General features: G+C 41.6%; 1 protein-coding gene across 2 annotated transcripts in view; it reads right to left on the bottom strand.

Annotated features, from left to right (window-relative positions):
- Window positions 1-17,260, bottom strand: part of Vwa8 (von Willebrand factor A domain containing 8) — a 438,392-nt gene that overhangs the window by 13,665 nt on the left and 407,467 nt on the right. For both annotated transcript variants that reach the window (XM_008854688.3, XM_017794762.2), the window contains exons 41-42: window positions 13,725-13,850; window positions 10,955-11,113 (exon numbers count right to left, since the gene is read on the bottom strand). In XM_008854688.3, the coding sequence (XP_008852910.1) occupies window positions 10,955-11,113; window positions 13,725-13,850 (285 nt within the window). The remainder of the gene's footprint in view (window positions 1-10,954; window positions 11,114-13,724; window positions 13,851-17,260) is intronic.

Genomic DNA, 17,260 nt, shown 5'->3' with positions numbered 1-17,260 from the left:
ATTAATAATTAGTAGAGGTGAAAAATATTACCATTGAAATCTACCTGATGACTTTATATCCATGCTTAGATGCCAAGGAGCTTAGAAAGTAACTGGCTGTGCTGGGCATGGTGGCACACGCCTTTAAGTCGAGCACTCGGGAGGCAGAGGCAGGCGGATCCCTGTGAGTTCAAGGCCAGCCTAGTCTACATAGTGAGTTCCAGGACAGTTGGGGCTACAGGGAGACCCTGTCTCAAAAAAAAAAAAAAAAGAAAATACAAAAAGAAAGTAACCGACCGTGATTAGTAATAATCAGCTATATAGAGATTAGAAACACATGTGTAAACATCTTAATGTTAATTGCATTAAAAATGAATTGTTCTGTATGAAACTGTATTTTAATAATGAAATGGAGATGTTTTTTAAAGGTTAAAACATCATTTAATTTTATGTCTTATAGGGTTTTTTTATACTGAGAACAATATTATATAACTGTAATAATTTAACTGTAAACCTAAAAATTTACAGCCGATTTTGAAAGAGATGCATCTTAGCTCTGGAAATTGGTATTGAATATGTCAATGCTCTTGTAATGAAATGCTTCTTCTAAGTATGTGGTTATTAAATAAGTAATTAAAAAAGGTGGGGGGGCAGATTTGAGGCATGAAGGGAACCTGACACAAAAGAGTTATCTAGGGCCAAGATGGCGAGCTCTGGTGGCCCCCAGAAGCTGAGAGTCAGCAGAAAAACAGGGACCTGTGTCCATGACTCCAAAGAGCTGAACTCTACCAACAAGCTCAGCCTGTAAGCAGATGCATCCCCAAAGCCTCCAACAAAAACTAGTATACATAATTAGTTTTCTTGTTTCCAAAACTAAAACATTGTAGAAATTATAGAAAAGTACAAAAAGGAGCAAAAATTATCCATAATCCCATTAAAGATAACCTCTGATAATATTGTTATAGAAGTGCTTTGGCTTTTAGTTCCTTCTAATGCACGTGAAGAGGAGGCACAAGTACACAGAGACACATCTCCATCAATAGAACTTTTCACTAAAATGGATAAAGTTGGCCATGTGGTTGTCCAATTTGCTTTCCCACTTAATAATCTTTCAATTTAGGAAGCACTTTTTAACCCTCTATCTTGCAGTGTGCAGAGAAGGGCTTGTCTACTGAGGAATGACCAGTGTTGGGTAGTCAGGCATAGCTCTTCCTCAGAATCTGGAAAGAAGTCTGCAGTGAACTCTGTTCTTCCTTGCCACTGAGTTTGCACTCATATTCCTTCTAAACCCTCCCACTTTCCTTAAAGTCACTTTGTGATGATCTCTGAAGGTGAGAGTGGACCCTGGGGCACTGGGCCACCTGAAGCATCTCAAGGAAAGTGCTGAGCCTGGTGGGTCTGGGAATAAAGACTTCAGGGAACATTTGGGGGAGCTATGGAATATCTACCAACCCAACAGATGAAAAACACTACACTAGGTGTTATGGGGGAATGTAATCATGCTTTTGTATGTCTGTGACTTTGAAAATGATGAGTTCTTTGAAGGGCAAGGTCATATCAATTCATCTTTGCATTCCTAGTTTCTATGACAGTGTCTAGCATGTTTACTGCATGGATGCTTTCAGATAGCTGGGGCAATAAGCAGTTTTCCTTTTGCCTGTGGGCTCCTTTCTTTTACAAACAATCTAGAAACTGGAATGCATTCTTTCCAGCTAGTGATCATGTGATAAACGGTGGCTGGCCTACTCCAGATGACAAAAGCAATCCATAACTGAAACTGCAACATTAAAAATGAAAAGTAGAAAAGTTCCTGTTGAAATCATTACCACATAAAGACAGGAAGTGGAGGGTAGTTATCCAGAAAAACGAACTCCACTTTGAATGTGCTACAATTCTGTACTGGGGATAGATGTGGCTGAAGAAGCAGCAGCCATTCCTGGAAGGGGGCATAACTAGAGGCCTACAAAAGCTGTCTAAAGCTTTAAAATCTATAAATCTGACTACAAATTGTCAGATAAAACATGCTCTTATCTTTGATCTTGATAAATGTACATTTAAATGACCTACAAAGCCAGGATCAAATTATGTATACTTGAACTCCTTGGAGCTTGCTGTGGAACATGGTAATGTGGGGTGTTCTCATCTTTGGTCCAGCCAGGTCACCTCTCAGACCTTGATATGCTTATCCCACTGGTGTCTGCCCTAGGAAGCCAGACCTAAGAAAGAGGCCCATGTGGGACAGCTGGAAGCAGGTGTGGGTCATTCATCAGGATAGTTGGAGCTTGTAAGGGGACCTGTTCCCTGGGCCCCATGGACACTTTCCCTGGGAGGGCTAGGTCAGATGAGGGCTAGGGCAGGGCTGAGGGGCTGGGACATTACTCTATATCTCTTCCTCTTGTTTCCCCTTCCCCCTCTTCTTTCTTTTTCTCTCCCTTCCTCCCTCCCTCCCTCTCTCCCTCCTTCCCTCTTTCTTTCCCTCCCTCTTTCCTTCTTTCCTTTTCTTTCTCGTGGTACTGGGGATTGAACTCAAGGCCTTGAATATGCTAGGGAAGTATTCTCCCCATTGTACCCTATCTTCAGGCAGACATTAAACTTTATATAAATTTGGTGGGGGAGTTAGAAAGGAGGGGGCAATTAGGGAGGGAATCTAAACACAGTCAAAATATATTGTATGAAATTTAGAAAAAAAAAATAGTCCTGCCTCAGTCTCCTGAGTAGCTGGGTATTGCTTTGTTTATGGGCTGGTGAAGGGAAGATGCCACGCGTGGTGGTGCAAGTTTTTAATCTCAGTCCTGGAGAGGCAGGGGCAGGTGAATCTCTGTGAGTTCAAGGTCAACCTGGTCTACATAGAGAATTGAAAGCCAGTCAGGGCTACAGAGTGAGACCCTGTCTCAAAAACAATAACTGGAGCTGGAAAGATGACTCAGCAGTTAAGAGCACTGGCTGCTCATGCAGAGGACCTGGGTTCTGTTCCCAGCACCCACACGATAGCTAACAACCATCTGTAATACCAGTTCCAGGGGCTCCAATGCCTTCCTCTTCTGACCTCTGTGGGCACTGCACAACATGGGTGCACCCACCTACATGCAGGCAATGCATTCATACACATAAAAAATTACAATAATAAATAAAAATACTAAAACAACAATACAGAGGGAAGAAGCTCAGTTCCCTGGAATGGAAGCACCTTTCCTGTGCTGGGCTGACGTAAGAGGACTACAAATTGATTGGACATTTTCCTGCCTTTGAACTGATGTTAGAATTCCTATTACTCTGATGACAATGGCTGAAACTATGTAAAGCTTTGATCATGCGATCTGTTTTTGTATCCCAACTTAAAATTGTCTGAGTTTGAGGAACTGTAAAAGAAGAACTCACTCTGTTCTTGTTTGTGTGAGACTATGTAGCCCAGGTTTGATCCTCCTGCCTCAGTTTCCCAGTGCTGGGATTACAGAGGTGTGATACCACAACCAGCTAGAGTCCTTCATTTCCATTCTCTAACCCCTGACTCTGCCATTCACCCACTCTGGACCCTGCTGGGACCATCAAGTAATCAGCCTGGACAGGGCCTCACACACACTTCCAGGGTGCAGCTACAGAAGTCAGCAATTAAGAGCCTCGTTGTCCTTATCAAGTACCTAACATTTAGGCCATAGTTTTTCTAAGAGGCTCACCATTTTTGAGCACGAGTTCCCCACTTTTCAAAGTTTCCTGGAAATTCCTGTGGCATTTTGCTCTTAGCATTCAACATAAATATTAAATATTAATAAATATTAAACCATAGTCATTCAGCTGGGTGTGGTGGTGCATACCTTTAGTCTGAGCACTCGGGGAGGCAGAGGCAGACAGATCTCTGTGAGTTCAAAGCCAGCCTGGTCTACATAGTGAGCTCTGGGGGCTACAGGGAGACCCTGTCTCAAAATAGACCAAAAAAACAAACAAACAAACAAACAAAAAAACCCAAACACAAAAAATACATAAAAGTAACCCGCTAAAACCCCAAACCCACAGTCATTCAGAAACCCCCAATCAGAGAGAAGACCCCTTTTCAGTGACTCTTTGCTTTAGAAATTTATTTAGGTCCCTTTTTCCTAGATTGGAAAACCTCATTTCTTTAGAGAAAGGTATAACAAATGAAAATAAACACAGAGTTTCAATTAAGACATAGGAATTTATCTTCAAGTAAGAAGGATAATTTAAAAGAGAGTGCAAAGAAAGCTTGATTTAAGAGCTACTGGTACATTTATGAATATATTTATGAATTTATGAATATGATTTATGCTTAAATTTCTCTTAGGAAGGATAATTGCTTACTGGTTTGGGGATAGACTATGCTTTATTATTCCTTTGTACTATAAATAGGTATGAGAGAATTTTTTGTGGTTGTTCTGAACACTGACTGATGACATGAATTCTGTGTTCTAAAATCTAAACGCATCATTCTAAAATGGTGCTACTGACTGCAGCAAGGGTGGAATGAGTAGATGAATGAGTGGCTTAAAAGGTCAACAGAAGGGCTATGAGAACTCTATAGAGTATACGTTAGTTTGATAATCTATAGTATTAGCTAGCTAACCTTTCTTCATATCGTAGAAGTCAATATAAAGAGAAGAATGTTCTCAAAGGTCAAGATGCTAGATATGGTTTTAACTTTAATAAGCTTTCTGATTTAGAGCATGCTGCTTAATTTTCCATATTTTTTTTGCACCTTGCAAGTAATATCTTCGATGACCTCTAACACTATGTGCTTGCTTGTAAATCACTTAACCTCTGGCAAATAGTGATAATCTGTTTTACCACTTCTCAGGGTCACAGGGTGAGACCCCAACTCATCTAACTGCTTCTTTCTACTTTTGTAATTTGCTTGGCTTAAGACGGCACTAACTCCATCTTGACTAGCTGTTTCAGGCATGTTGTAATCTTCAGCTACCACCCCCATCCCAGAAAGCTATAGATCAAGCAAGCCCAGGCATATAGCAGCCTTATAAGGTAAAAACAGAAACTTCTGGCCCCACAGATAACGGTCAGCACATTCCAATGCCCTAAAGACAGTGCCTACCAATAATCTTCCCCGTACTCAGGGCATAAGACCATCCAATCATTTTAAAGGATGTTTGGCGCGCACGGGCTTCTGTGAAACTTCCATATAAAAGTGTACCCCACCCTAGTTCGGGGCTCTCAGTAAGGATCTGCTGCGTCGATGAAATCTGAGGGCCCGAGCTTAAGCCCGAATAAAGGCTCTTTGCAGTTGCATACACTCCGGACTCCTTGGTGGTCACTGGGGATCGTGAGATCTGGGTGTAACAGCAGGAAGAATAGGGCAATGCATTTAGTGATGAAAATGGGCATTTGTTTTTTCTCGGCATGTACAGGAACTACACATAGCTCATCTGACTTTGATTCTTTGCACAACTTCTGTTTTAGGTGTTATCCTCATTTTACAAGTGAAGAAACTGATGCTGGGAGGGACCAACAGACTTTCCTATGATGCAGACTTAATATTGTCCCTATATTCATGTGTTATGATTGGAAATCTAGGTTACTGCAGAGAAATAATAATTCCCCAAGTTATTCCTCCATCTCTACTTAAGCTTTTTGGTTGGCTTGGCCAGTATTTCTTCATCCACAGTAAGTCAATTCCAAATGTGTGCTTAACTTTGCATGGACTCAGCAAATTCTATTTACCTTTTTTTTGAGGGGGAGGGTCCTTTCTCTGTGTAGCAATAAGAATATATTAAAAGCCTAGGCCTGATAGGATCACTGGTCTCCATTTTTAAACTCAAGAAACATTCCTAAGGCATTGGCAAAGGAATAATTACAGACACTCAGCTAAGTGAATGATAGAAGGAATTTTCTCAGCAGATGTTGGTTTGTGAGTCATAGTTTTCTATAACCTTCTGGGAAGTAACCCAGTCTTCTGACCGAGGTATCTTTGAAGAAACCATGTCTGTTATATCATCTTTATATGGTGGGTTGCAGAGAGAAGGATAAGATAAATATGAAAATGATATATTTACTTTTGAATTAATTAAAAAATGTATTTATAGGGCCGGGCATGGTGGCTCATGCCTTTAATCTCAGCACTTGGGAGGCAAAGGCAGGCGGATCTCTGCGAATTCAAGGCCAGCCTGGTCTACACAGTGAGTTCCAGGCCAGCTGGAGCTACAGGGAGAGCTTGTCTCAAAAAAAAAAAAGCTATTTACTTTTATTTTATGTGTATAAGTGTTTTTCCTGCATGTATGTAAGTGGACCTGTGAGTGCAATGCCCACAGGGGCTAGAAGAGGGCATTGAATCCCCTGGAACTGGAGTCACAGACGGTTGTTAGCTGCCATGTGGGTGCTGGGAACCAAACCCAGGTCCTTTGGAAGACTAGCCAGTGCTCTTAACCACTGAGCCATCTCTCAGCCCCTTGAATTAATTTTTATAAAATATTGGTTGGGCATAATTAAAAGAGATACAAGGAACAGGATAGAACAACTAAAAAAAGATCCTCAAAATGAGGTTAGAAGTCCTGGCATTTCACAGTCCAGCTGTGTGACTTTGGGTCAAGTGTTTAATCTCTTTGAATCTTGATTTTCTCATCTATAAAAGAGAGGTTGGTAAAAATAATTTCTGAGGTAATTCCTACCCTCCCCCCACCAGGTTCTATGAAAATTTATGGTATATCCAAGAGATGGGATGAAAAGATGGCTTCTCATAATTTAAGGAGCATCTATGCCTTATTCACCTGTCAAATGAGGAGTGATTCATACAAGTGAAGTGAGCATCAATGATTCAGTCTATAAAGGGAAAGTCCTCAGAGTTGATAAATAATAATCCAGTATTGTTCTAGAATAGTGGATTTCTTTATCTTTTTTACAGTGCTGAGGATGGAACCCAGGGCACTGTATATGTTAGGTGTTCTGGTTACTTTTTTTGTTTGTAGCCTCAGCTGGTCTGGAACTCACTATATATAGACCAGGCTGGCCTCAATCTCACAGAGATCTGCTTGTCTCTGCCTCTGAGTGCTGGGATTAAAGACATGTGCCACCACACTTGACCTTGGTTAATTTTTACTGCCAAGTTACTCTAGAGTCACCTAGAAAGAGGGATCCTTAGCCTCGATCAGATTGGCCTATAGATATGTCTATGAGACATAGTGGGCCCAGCCCACTATGAGTGACACCATCTCCAGGCAGGTGGGCCTGGGCTGTATAGAAAAGTTAGCTGGGCATAGGCTAGTGAGCAAGCCCAAGAGTGAGCCAGTAAGCAGCATTAGTCCAGGTTCCTGCCTCCAGGTTCCTGCCTCGAATTCCTGCCCTGACTTCCTTCAGTGATGGATTGTGACTTGGAACTATAGGTCAAATAAATTCCTTCCTCCCCTAAAGTGATTTTTAGTCATGGTGTTTGTCATAGCAACAGAATGAAACTAAAACACAGGGTAAGCTCTCTATCACTAAGCTACATTCCCAGCCTACAACAGTAGTTTTCTAACATTAAAACATGTTTGTTTTGCCAGGTGTGGTGGTGGGGCAAACCTGTGATCCCAGCACTCGGGAGTCAGAGGCAGGAGGATCTCTGTGAGTTCAAGGCCAGCCTGGTCTACATAGCGAGGTCCAGGCCAGCTGAAGCTACATGGAGACGCTGTCTCAAAAAGAGACACACACACACACACACACACACACACACTGTTTTTTGGGAGGCAGAGGCAAGCAAATCTCTATAGCGAGTTTCAGGCCAGCTGTAGTTACAGGGAGACCCTGTCTCAAAAGGACCAAAAAAAAAAAAAAAATTTTTTTTTTTTTTTTAAAGCAGTGAATCCTTTCTCCAAATGAAATACTGTACAAGTCCACTATGAGTGGAATTGTTTTTGGTTGAGCTGGGAGTGGGGGTATATGGGGCAAAAGTGCTCTCTACCCCCACAAACTCCCTACAAGGATTCTTTTTATATTTGTTTGCCTTACAATATGGCCATGTACCCTCACAGAAATAATACATTTTAGGTTCTTTTCTTCTCAAAGCCTAATTTCTGAATAACAAAATCAATCTATTTTCTGGTGCCATTTGAATGCTTAGTGGAAAAATTGTCACCAAACTTTTGGTGTTACTGAATACTTTGAAAAAAAATCAAGGCATTAAGAGCTTTTGAGATCTATTTAAGATAACAGTGGAAACACTCTCAGGGTCTTGAAGAAACCACAAGGAACAAACCAGAATGAAGGTAAAGGGGAAAAAATGCTTCCTGACCAAAATGAAACAGTTTATGCAATCCTAACTACTCTGCTGTAGTTTAAGCGTTATGTGAATAATAAAAATGATGATGATTATCGGCCTAGAGGAGTTTACGCTGATTATAAGAAAATCATGTTGCTCTTGTCTTAAGTGAGCTGTGAACACTGTTCTGGGAATAACTGAATTCAGTTGGTAGAACAATTATGAGGAACTTTAAAAACTCCAAATGTCTTAGCAAATGTCTTGCCACTGAATTATCTTTCTGCCTCAGTAACTCTTGCTCAAGGGTCCCTGCGGTTTGGCATTGGTCATGCTAATGTGGAATAAAAAGTGGAGGCGGACTCCAAGTGAACCTCCCATATGTAGACTGTAATGACCCACAAGTCAGCACTGAGCTCCAGCCAAACACAACACAAGCAGATGCCAAGAGGGATGGGGGAATCCAGGCCACCACGCCAGGAGGTGCTTCTGAAGGCTACACAGCAAATGCAGACTAGGTACCTTCACAGCTCAGGGTTACCTGTGGGAAGACCAGAGTAAGAGCTGTCTGGAACTGAGGGTAGGGGCACCAGATTACACTACTGAGTCCTAAAGACACCATGTATGATGCCATCCTGAGCTGTGGAATATAATTTTTTCACTGGGAGCTCCATAAGCCATCATCTACTCATGAGTCATTTTATATATTCTGAGTAATTACAACTTTTCACTAGTTATTCCCAGACCTATTCTTCTTCCATAAATGAAAAAATGAGAGTATAGAAATACTACATAAGTTGGAAATATGATCATATAACATTAAAAAAGTACATTGATCTATATACATCAAATATTCATTAGGAGAGACCAGAAATCCACAGACTCAGCTGGTAGCTGAGGGGTGGATGGCCACTCAGCTCCTCACTCTTCCTTCTTTTATACTTTTTACATTTTGTTCTATGTGTACCCATAACTTAAACTACCAAACAGCTAATCAGAAACAGGAAAATCTCTTACAGAGTATACTTAACTCCATCCCATCTCTTGCTTGTCCTCTACAGAGTGGACCTGGGGAGTCCTAGCAGACTGGGTGGCCTGTGGTCACTCAAACCTGTGACAGGGATGGTGGGAACAGGATACAGAGTCTCCAGCATGCCAGTGTTGAGGGAAGGCCTGGTAAGAGCTTGGGAAATGAAAGGGATGTTGGGACAGGTTAAAGTCTGAAGGCTTTTAAAGATTAGGTGGATGTGGTTATTTATGTTGATATGATGGATGTCTAGCCACCCATTGGTCATCTCCGGTCAAAATGATTTAAGCATTATACTGCACAATAGAAAGGATCTAAATCTTTTTAAATAAATATTTTCTATATTTCACTTGATACACAAAAAAGTAAAATAAGAATCAAAACCAAGTTACATGTGAGGTGAAGGAGGGTCAATAGAAGGATAAAGCCAAATGCTAGCCCTCATTGGTGCAGGGACAGTAAGCCTCTGTTTCCCTTGCTCTAATAGGTACGTAATTTAAAGACCTCTGCTTTCTACAGAAGAAAGCACTGTATCTTACAAGCTGTGTGATGTTAAACCACAGTGTTAGTAAGAAGCAGAAAAGGCTGTCCCCAAATTTCTTCCAGTTCTGTCTTCATCCTGAGTTTGTCTGTGATTATGGCTCTGGGATTCCTGGCAACTGTAACAGAACCCAGAGGGACTCTTGAATGGTTCCATGTTTTCCAGTGATCACAGGGGAAGCACATTCTAGTTCTCAAGGGAGACAGTGCTCCTTCTCATGGTAAGTTCATGTGTTATATACATTTGAACCCCTGTACTTATGCAGAGCTTTGCAATACCACACTATTCACTGCTGGAAGCTGCTAGTTCCTCACCATGTAGTTCTAAAAGGATTTTCCTGGAACTTCATGAGGGACCCTGGGAGACAAGGAGCCTGAGGAAATGACAAATCAATTTGTCTCTTGTATGTAGTGTAACACAGATATGGAAGGGAAAACAATCTTGAGGTACAAGTGGGATGTCAGGTTAAACAGCAATTGATTTGGAATTGCCTTCCTGAAGAATATGTTTGACCCAGCACAAAATCTAGAGTGTCTAGGGACTGTGTCCTAACGGATGTCTGGACATACACTAGTTCTTTCCACACAATGTTTGACAGTAACTATTAGGCATGTGATTGTGTTCAAGGTTATCTACTACAGTGTAGATGTTCTCTGTGGATGGCGAAAAGCAGATTAGTTGACTTATAGCGGATGGCAACACAGCAGCATGACTGTTCTCTTCTCCATGCTCAGAACTCTGAAATGGAGGATCAATGGCAAAATGAGCAATAGCAGGCTAGATACATTTTAAATAGGCTTTGCTCCTGGAGGTTGGGGACTAGGGGACATCTATTGCTATTCAATCACTGACCACGTGGAAAGGGAAAGTGAAGCAGGGAACATGTTCCCAGGCTGTGCCCAGGCCCTGTCTGGTAATGGGATAGAATGTTCAGAAACATCTGAGAATAGACTTTTCTAAGTAAGGCTGTGATTAATATCAGACAACTTTTAAGTTGCAGTGCTTTCTTCTGGAGCAACCAGAGGTAATCAGGTCTTTAAATTAAGCTACTATTAGAACAGGTGAAACAAAAGGCTTTCACTGTACTGATAAAGGAGCTAGCAAGAGGGTGGGCTCTGTGCCTCTGGATGGAGTCTGCCTCCACCTTTCCACCAGAGCCTGGACTCTGGACAGAAGTGGTCAATAATGCTCCCAATATCACAGCTCATGCCATCACCTTGAACTTCTCCTCATAGTTCTCGAAGGCTTCCATGACCATGCACACGGCTTCCATTGACCGCTCCAACCGGCGATCCACCCCATTGAAGCGATACATACTGCCAGAAACATCCACCACTAGGCGCAGGCGCTTGGGTTTCTGTTGTGGGCTGCCTGGCTAAGGGAGGCAAAGACAGAAAACTTTATGAGCCAGAAAACCATGAGTGGCTTCCATCCTAGGCTCTCACAGAGGGCCTGCAGTGCCAGCCCGAGTGGGCAGGTCTGTAAGACTCAGGCTAACAAGGTTGTCCAGGTGGTGGAGAGGCTGAGGGTGTGCTGTAGTAAATGCAATTTCAGACTTGTGCTGCTGGTACTCAGGGCCATATGGAAAAGATTTTCCTTTGGAATTCAGTCCTTTCAAAGCCCAATCTAGTCAAGTTGCCTTCTGGGGGCTGATGACTTAAAAATAATAATTTGGAAGGATAGAAACCCCAACATGTCATTTTTACTCCATGCCTCACAGCCCTGGCAAGCAAGTGTGCTACTTTGGAGGGAAGCCCACATCCATTTCAGCTATACCTGCCATGCACTCACTTGAAAACCATTTTCCAACAAGGCTGAAGAAATGTCAGATTTCTAAAACATGGTTATGTGAGAGGGGTCTGGCAAAGAGCTTAAGGAAACATTTTTAAAACATCTTTATTCTTTAGTGAGCTCTTGCGCTTTCTTCTGGGTACTGAACTGCAGCTTCTTTTTTCTTTTCTTGGCAGTTAAAGTGGTATGGAGCTGCTGTCTGCCAGTGACTACCCATCAAAACGTGAAATCCTTCTAAGATCAGTTTGATTTGGGACTCAAATCTGCTAATGCGCAAAGTATAAAAAAAGTCTGTCAGTAACAACAAAACCAAATAAGAAAAATTCCAGATTATTTTGTCATTACATACTTCCTGACATGCATGAAAACTAATAAGTAGATTCAATAATTTCAAGAAAATACTGTGGGGTAGCTGGTGAGATGGCTTAGTGGGTAAAGGCACATGATGCCAAGCTTCATGACTTGAGTTCGACAGAACCCATATGGTGGAAGGAGAAAACTGACTTCCACAAGTTGCCCTCTGACTTCCACATGTGTGCTATGGCATGCACATGCCAACACATATACACAAAATAAGTGAATAAATATTGAAAAATGTAAGAAATACTTTAGGTATTAGAGGGTAATGGTTTGAAGCAAATGCAATATATTTCTTAAAAACTGGTTGTATCTGTTCAAATTAAAAACAGTGCCACACATGCGGCCATGACTACTCCCCACTCCATATGCATTCAAAGGCATAAGGCTACAATGAGTCAGTAAAGAAAGTAGCTTGACTCATGGCAATGACAAAGAAATAAGAAGTCCCAAATTACCATCAGATCCTCTCTGAGTAAACATTTAAAGAGAGCGCGAGGCTCCCCTGCCCCGCCATTCACTGCACATACCCAGCAGCCACTCAGCAGTTCTGGTTATTTAAGGACATAGGAAACCCCAAAGTTCACTAACAGATTCCATATTTTACCTTGTTGCCACAGTATGGCAAATATTTGGAGAGTATGGCTAAAATTGTGCTCACTACAGTTAGAGCCATTTTAGGGAGAATTCCTTGTTTCCTTAAATTTAGAAAACAGTAGAGGACTACTAAGGTTGCTCTTTTGACCTCACTTGAAGAATCCCCTGGAATTCACATGTAACTGAGCACCCCCAGTTTCCCTGCAGGGTACCTGTTGCATATTTGGGGAGTGAGTCTGTAGGAGTCACATAAGTAGCTCTCTAGGCTGCTGGCTTCTTGAGGTTCTGCTAGTGGGAGACTGGCAGGTCAGAATGAGGGGTTGGGGGATTTGTTCCCTCAATTCTTTCTCTGCTGGTGTCTGGGGTTGGGGTGGGATAGGAAGGTTGGATTTCCCTCTACCGAAGTCCACAATTCCATGACTTACTGTGTTGGATAGCTTTATTGTCATTTTAACACACCTAGGTAGAGGGAGACTCAATTGGGGAATTGCCTCCATTGTACTGGCTTGTGGCCATGTCTCTGGGGAATTTTCTTGATTGTTGAATGATGTGGGATGGCCCAGCCCACTGTGGGTGGTGCCACCCCTGGGCAGGTGGGCCAATGTTGTATAAGAAAGCAGGTTGAGCAGGGGCTAGGGGAACAAGCCAGTAAGCAGCATTCCTCCATGGCCTGTGCTTCAGTTCCTGCCTCCAGGTTCCTGCCCTGAGTTCCTACCTTGGGCTCCCTAAGTGATAAACTGTGACCCAGAAGATGTAAGCTGAATAAACCCTTTCCTACCAAGTTGGTATTGGTCAGAGTGTTTTGTCACAGCAATGGAAAAACAAACCAGAACAACTACCTTCTTCAGATCTCCAAACTAGCATCTTCAGACCCTCTGATATTTACTCTCTTGCTCAGCCCTGTTAGACCTCAGGGCAGAGTTTGACCTTTGCTATTAGTATCTCTGGATTATTGCTTTGAATCTTCTGGGCTTGCTTAAACCTCCCCCTACCTTTGTAAAGTTTGTATTATTTCTAAAATTATCATATTGTGTGTGTGTTCTATATCTTGATGAGACACTAACTTGTTAATAAATAGTACATAATATTTATATCTTTCTTTTTACTTACCTGTTTTACATGGTGCTTTTTGTGGATGCCATATTCTAGGTTAATGGTATTTTGACACAACTCAAGAAATCTTTAGAGAAGGCTGAACTATACAGGTCAGAGGTGGAGGCTCCAAGTTCTCCATTACTTACTTGGGGTTCCAGATCACCCCGACGTTTGTAGATGGCTTTTTCTCCAGTCAGTCCATCAATGATTTTGGCATCGTCTAGCTCCCCAGTAGCTTGGTGTCTTAGCCACTGTCTTTCTTTACCTTTAGCCTGCAGTGACATACAAACACATGCAAATCTTTATTGTAGTCAGTGCTATAGGGTCTTTGCACACTCTGCATGAATAACAGGAAGCACACAGGGACGCTATCATAGGTGATGGTTCAGCATGAACACAGTCACATGCTTCTGCTTTGCTGATGAAATGCTATAGGGTCTTTGCACACTCTGCATGAATAACAGGAAGCACACAGGGACCCTATCACAGGTGATGGTTCAGCATGAACACAGTCACGTGCTTCTGCTTTGCTGATGAAGAAAGGCCTTTTGTGTAGATTTTGTCAGTTTTAATTGTTTTAACATATGGAATAAAAAGAACTCACTCAAAGGACATATGAGCAGGAAGGCATATGCAAACAAACCCTGGAGAAAAGTTCAGTATCTGGAAATGTAATGATGATGTGTTTCTTATTGATTTTCTGTCACAGAGGATGTCGACAATTTATTAGGCAATGAAATAATCAGCTTGAACTTGTTAGCGTTGTCTGCAAGCCCAGAGAAAATGTGATCTTCAGAAGTCTTCCCTTCTGGACAGAAATCTGCTCCTCAAGTTCTAGTGACATAGTGTGCAACGAGAACAGCAGAAGGGGGAGCAGAAGCACATTTTGCGCTCCATACGTCTTTCTGACTTTCTAGATTCAGAAACTGTCTGAATTACTTCTCTAAAGGCATTTCCACATCATGCTTTGCCATAGTAACTTGCCAGATGGGCCAAGAGGGCAGTTAAATAATAAAGAACTATGACATCCCAAGCAAGGTAGGTGTTTAGACAGTCCACAGTCACAGTTACATTACGATGCATGTTAAGGTATTTTTAGGCATGTAAACCAGATTTTAAGATATATTATGTTTTCAGAAACATCAAAATATGGAGATGAGTAGAACTGTAGTTAGAATTTTAGGATTTTGTATTTCCCTTTTGGTAAGATTCAAATTTATTTTTACTATAGTTGTGATATGCATTAAAAACCACAGAAATAACTTAATGTATAGCCAATGTAGTGGTGAAAGCATCACTGGTTAATACAATTATGTGGCAGTTAGCAGGAATGGAAGGGAGGTCCTCAGGCACTACCTTTCAATGACTATGAAACTTAGTGAATCGATGCTTAATAGTTAACAGTGGAACTTCTGTTATCAAACATGGCATATTCCAATACAAATACCATATTCCTCCTAATCCAGTTTAAGAATTCAACTTCTAGTTCACTTTGATGGCAGCAAAGCAATGCAGCCACGGTGTCATTTACTTTTTCCTTGTTTATTTTCCCAGTTGACAATCATATGAGTCAGTCCTCATCAATGACAGGTAGCAGAAGCCAGTGCTCTGCAGCTTGGTACCCCCAAGAGTCACAGAATGTCAGGACTGGAAGGTTCCTAAATGGCTGTCCACAATAGCGTTTTCCAGCATAAATTATTCTGGAGGTCTGAGGAATTACCCACTCTAGACACTAGAATGGCAGGAAAGGGGGCGAAGTCAAATCCCTGTCACTATTACAGTGGAGGTGGCCTGAAAAGGATGGCCTCTGTGTGATCAAGGCTGTCAGTCTGACCTTTGAACCAGTGGGAAAGGATTCTAGAAGACCAATATTGCCCCTCCCCCCTATCACCTGTAGCTGGGTACCTTACTAAGATTTCCACAATAGCACCTTTGGCTCAATATGCCCTATTTCCCCAAGTTCCTGGGGGTACTTCCTAAGAACCCACATCTGGAAAGAATATACTTCTCAGGGGTACATACCTGGTATAGTAGTTCTAGGGATTAACTGCCCACCAAATTTAAAATCTTTATGCTGGTTTTCCTCTTCTTATTTCATGCTTACATTAATATAATCATCATTTAAATATGGTACTTTTGATAAAAGAATGTTACTCAAAATATACAAAAAAATCTCTTAGAACTCAACAGTTAAAAATTTTTAATGGGAAAAACCTAGGGAGGAACCTACTATTGTTGTTTTAATAAATGGACATACTGTCAAACTGCCTTCTAAAATTATGCTTATACTCATAATTAGTGTTGTTCTCAGCCTTGGTCAGAGAAGCCTCTCAATGCACTGGGTGGCAGTTAATGTACAGACTACCAACTGGTCAAAGTGTGGAATGACTGTTGAGAGCTCAGCCCTATATGGGACTTCTATATTACCTGCTGCAAGGCTCAGGGAACACTGCAGAAGAGGGAGCTGAAGGAATGTAAGGGCAGGAAGATGGGAAGGAGGGCTGTGAAATGCTGTCTCCTGGTCATGACATGGCCATTGTACTGATGAACTACATCAGCCATCAGACCTGCACAAGACGGGGCTGTCAAGACTCCATTGTGGGTAGGGGAGGGGCTCATGAGGACCCACCTCTAGCTGAGGAGCTATTTTGGCAGTTAATGGCTGGGAAGGGGGCTCATTTTTCTTCAGTATTATAGTTACTGGCAAGTTGCTTAGGCCCCAGTAAATAACTGCACACCCATCCTCATAAAGCAACCCTAATTTAACTCATGGATCATTTAAAAAATTAAAAATATAAAAACAGGAGGGAAGCTTATTGAGAAGAAACAGTTCAGAGGAAGTGGGAGGGGATAAGAGAGGTAGTGGGTGTGAGTAGGATCAAAATACATTATATATATATACATGCATAATACTGTCAAAGAATAAATAAGAAATATTTTTAAAAATATTTCTGCTCAAGCAAAAGACTTGAGCAAGAACCTCATTAGAGAGGACACTGATCTCAAACATGCATGTGAAAACATGTTCAACATTCTATGTCACTAGGAATTGCAAATTAAAACAGCTATGAGCTGTGGCCTATTGCAATGGCCAGAATCCAAAACACTGACAACACTAGATGCTGGCGAGAACAGGGACTGACAGGAGGACTCACTGCTGGTGGAAGTCTTACAGCCACTTGTGAAGACAGTTTGGCAGTTTTTTGCAAAATAAAACATACTCTTATCTGATGGTCTATCAACTACATGCCTTAGTAGTTACACAAACAAGTCAAAAATTTGCATCTACACAAAAATGTGTACATTATGCTTATAGTACAAGGTATTTTATGTGTGACTGCTAAAACTTGGAAACAACCAAGATATCCTTCAGTAGGTAAATGGATAAACTGGTACATTCTGGCAATGGAATATTATTTAGCACTAAAAAGGCATAAACTATCAGGTCTATAGTGATCTTGCTGTAATAAAGTGATCTGGAGCAGTTATGGTTTGTTACTTTAGATTAACAGTAAAGAGTGTGTACTGTTCTTGCAGAGGACCCAAGTTAGGCTCCCAGCACTCACCTCAGGTGGCTTATAACCACCTGCAACTCCAGCTCCAAGGAATCTGCTATCCTTTTTTTGGCCTCTGTGGGCAATACACTCATGTGTACAGATTTCCACGCCCCCCCGCCTCTATA

The sequence above is a fragment of the Nannospalax galili genome, unplaced genomic scaffold (assembly GCF_000622305.1).
Source record: "Nannospalax galili isolate Female #2095 unplaced genomic scaffold, S.galili_v1.0 scaffold386, whole genome shotgun sequence".
Taxonomy (NCBI): domain Eukaryota; kingdom Metazoa; phylum Chordata; class Mammalia; order Rodentia; family Spalacidae; genus Nannospalax; species Nannospalax galili.
Note: the sequence above shows the minus strand (reverse complement) of the source record. Positions and strands in the feature narration are given on the sequence as shown.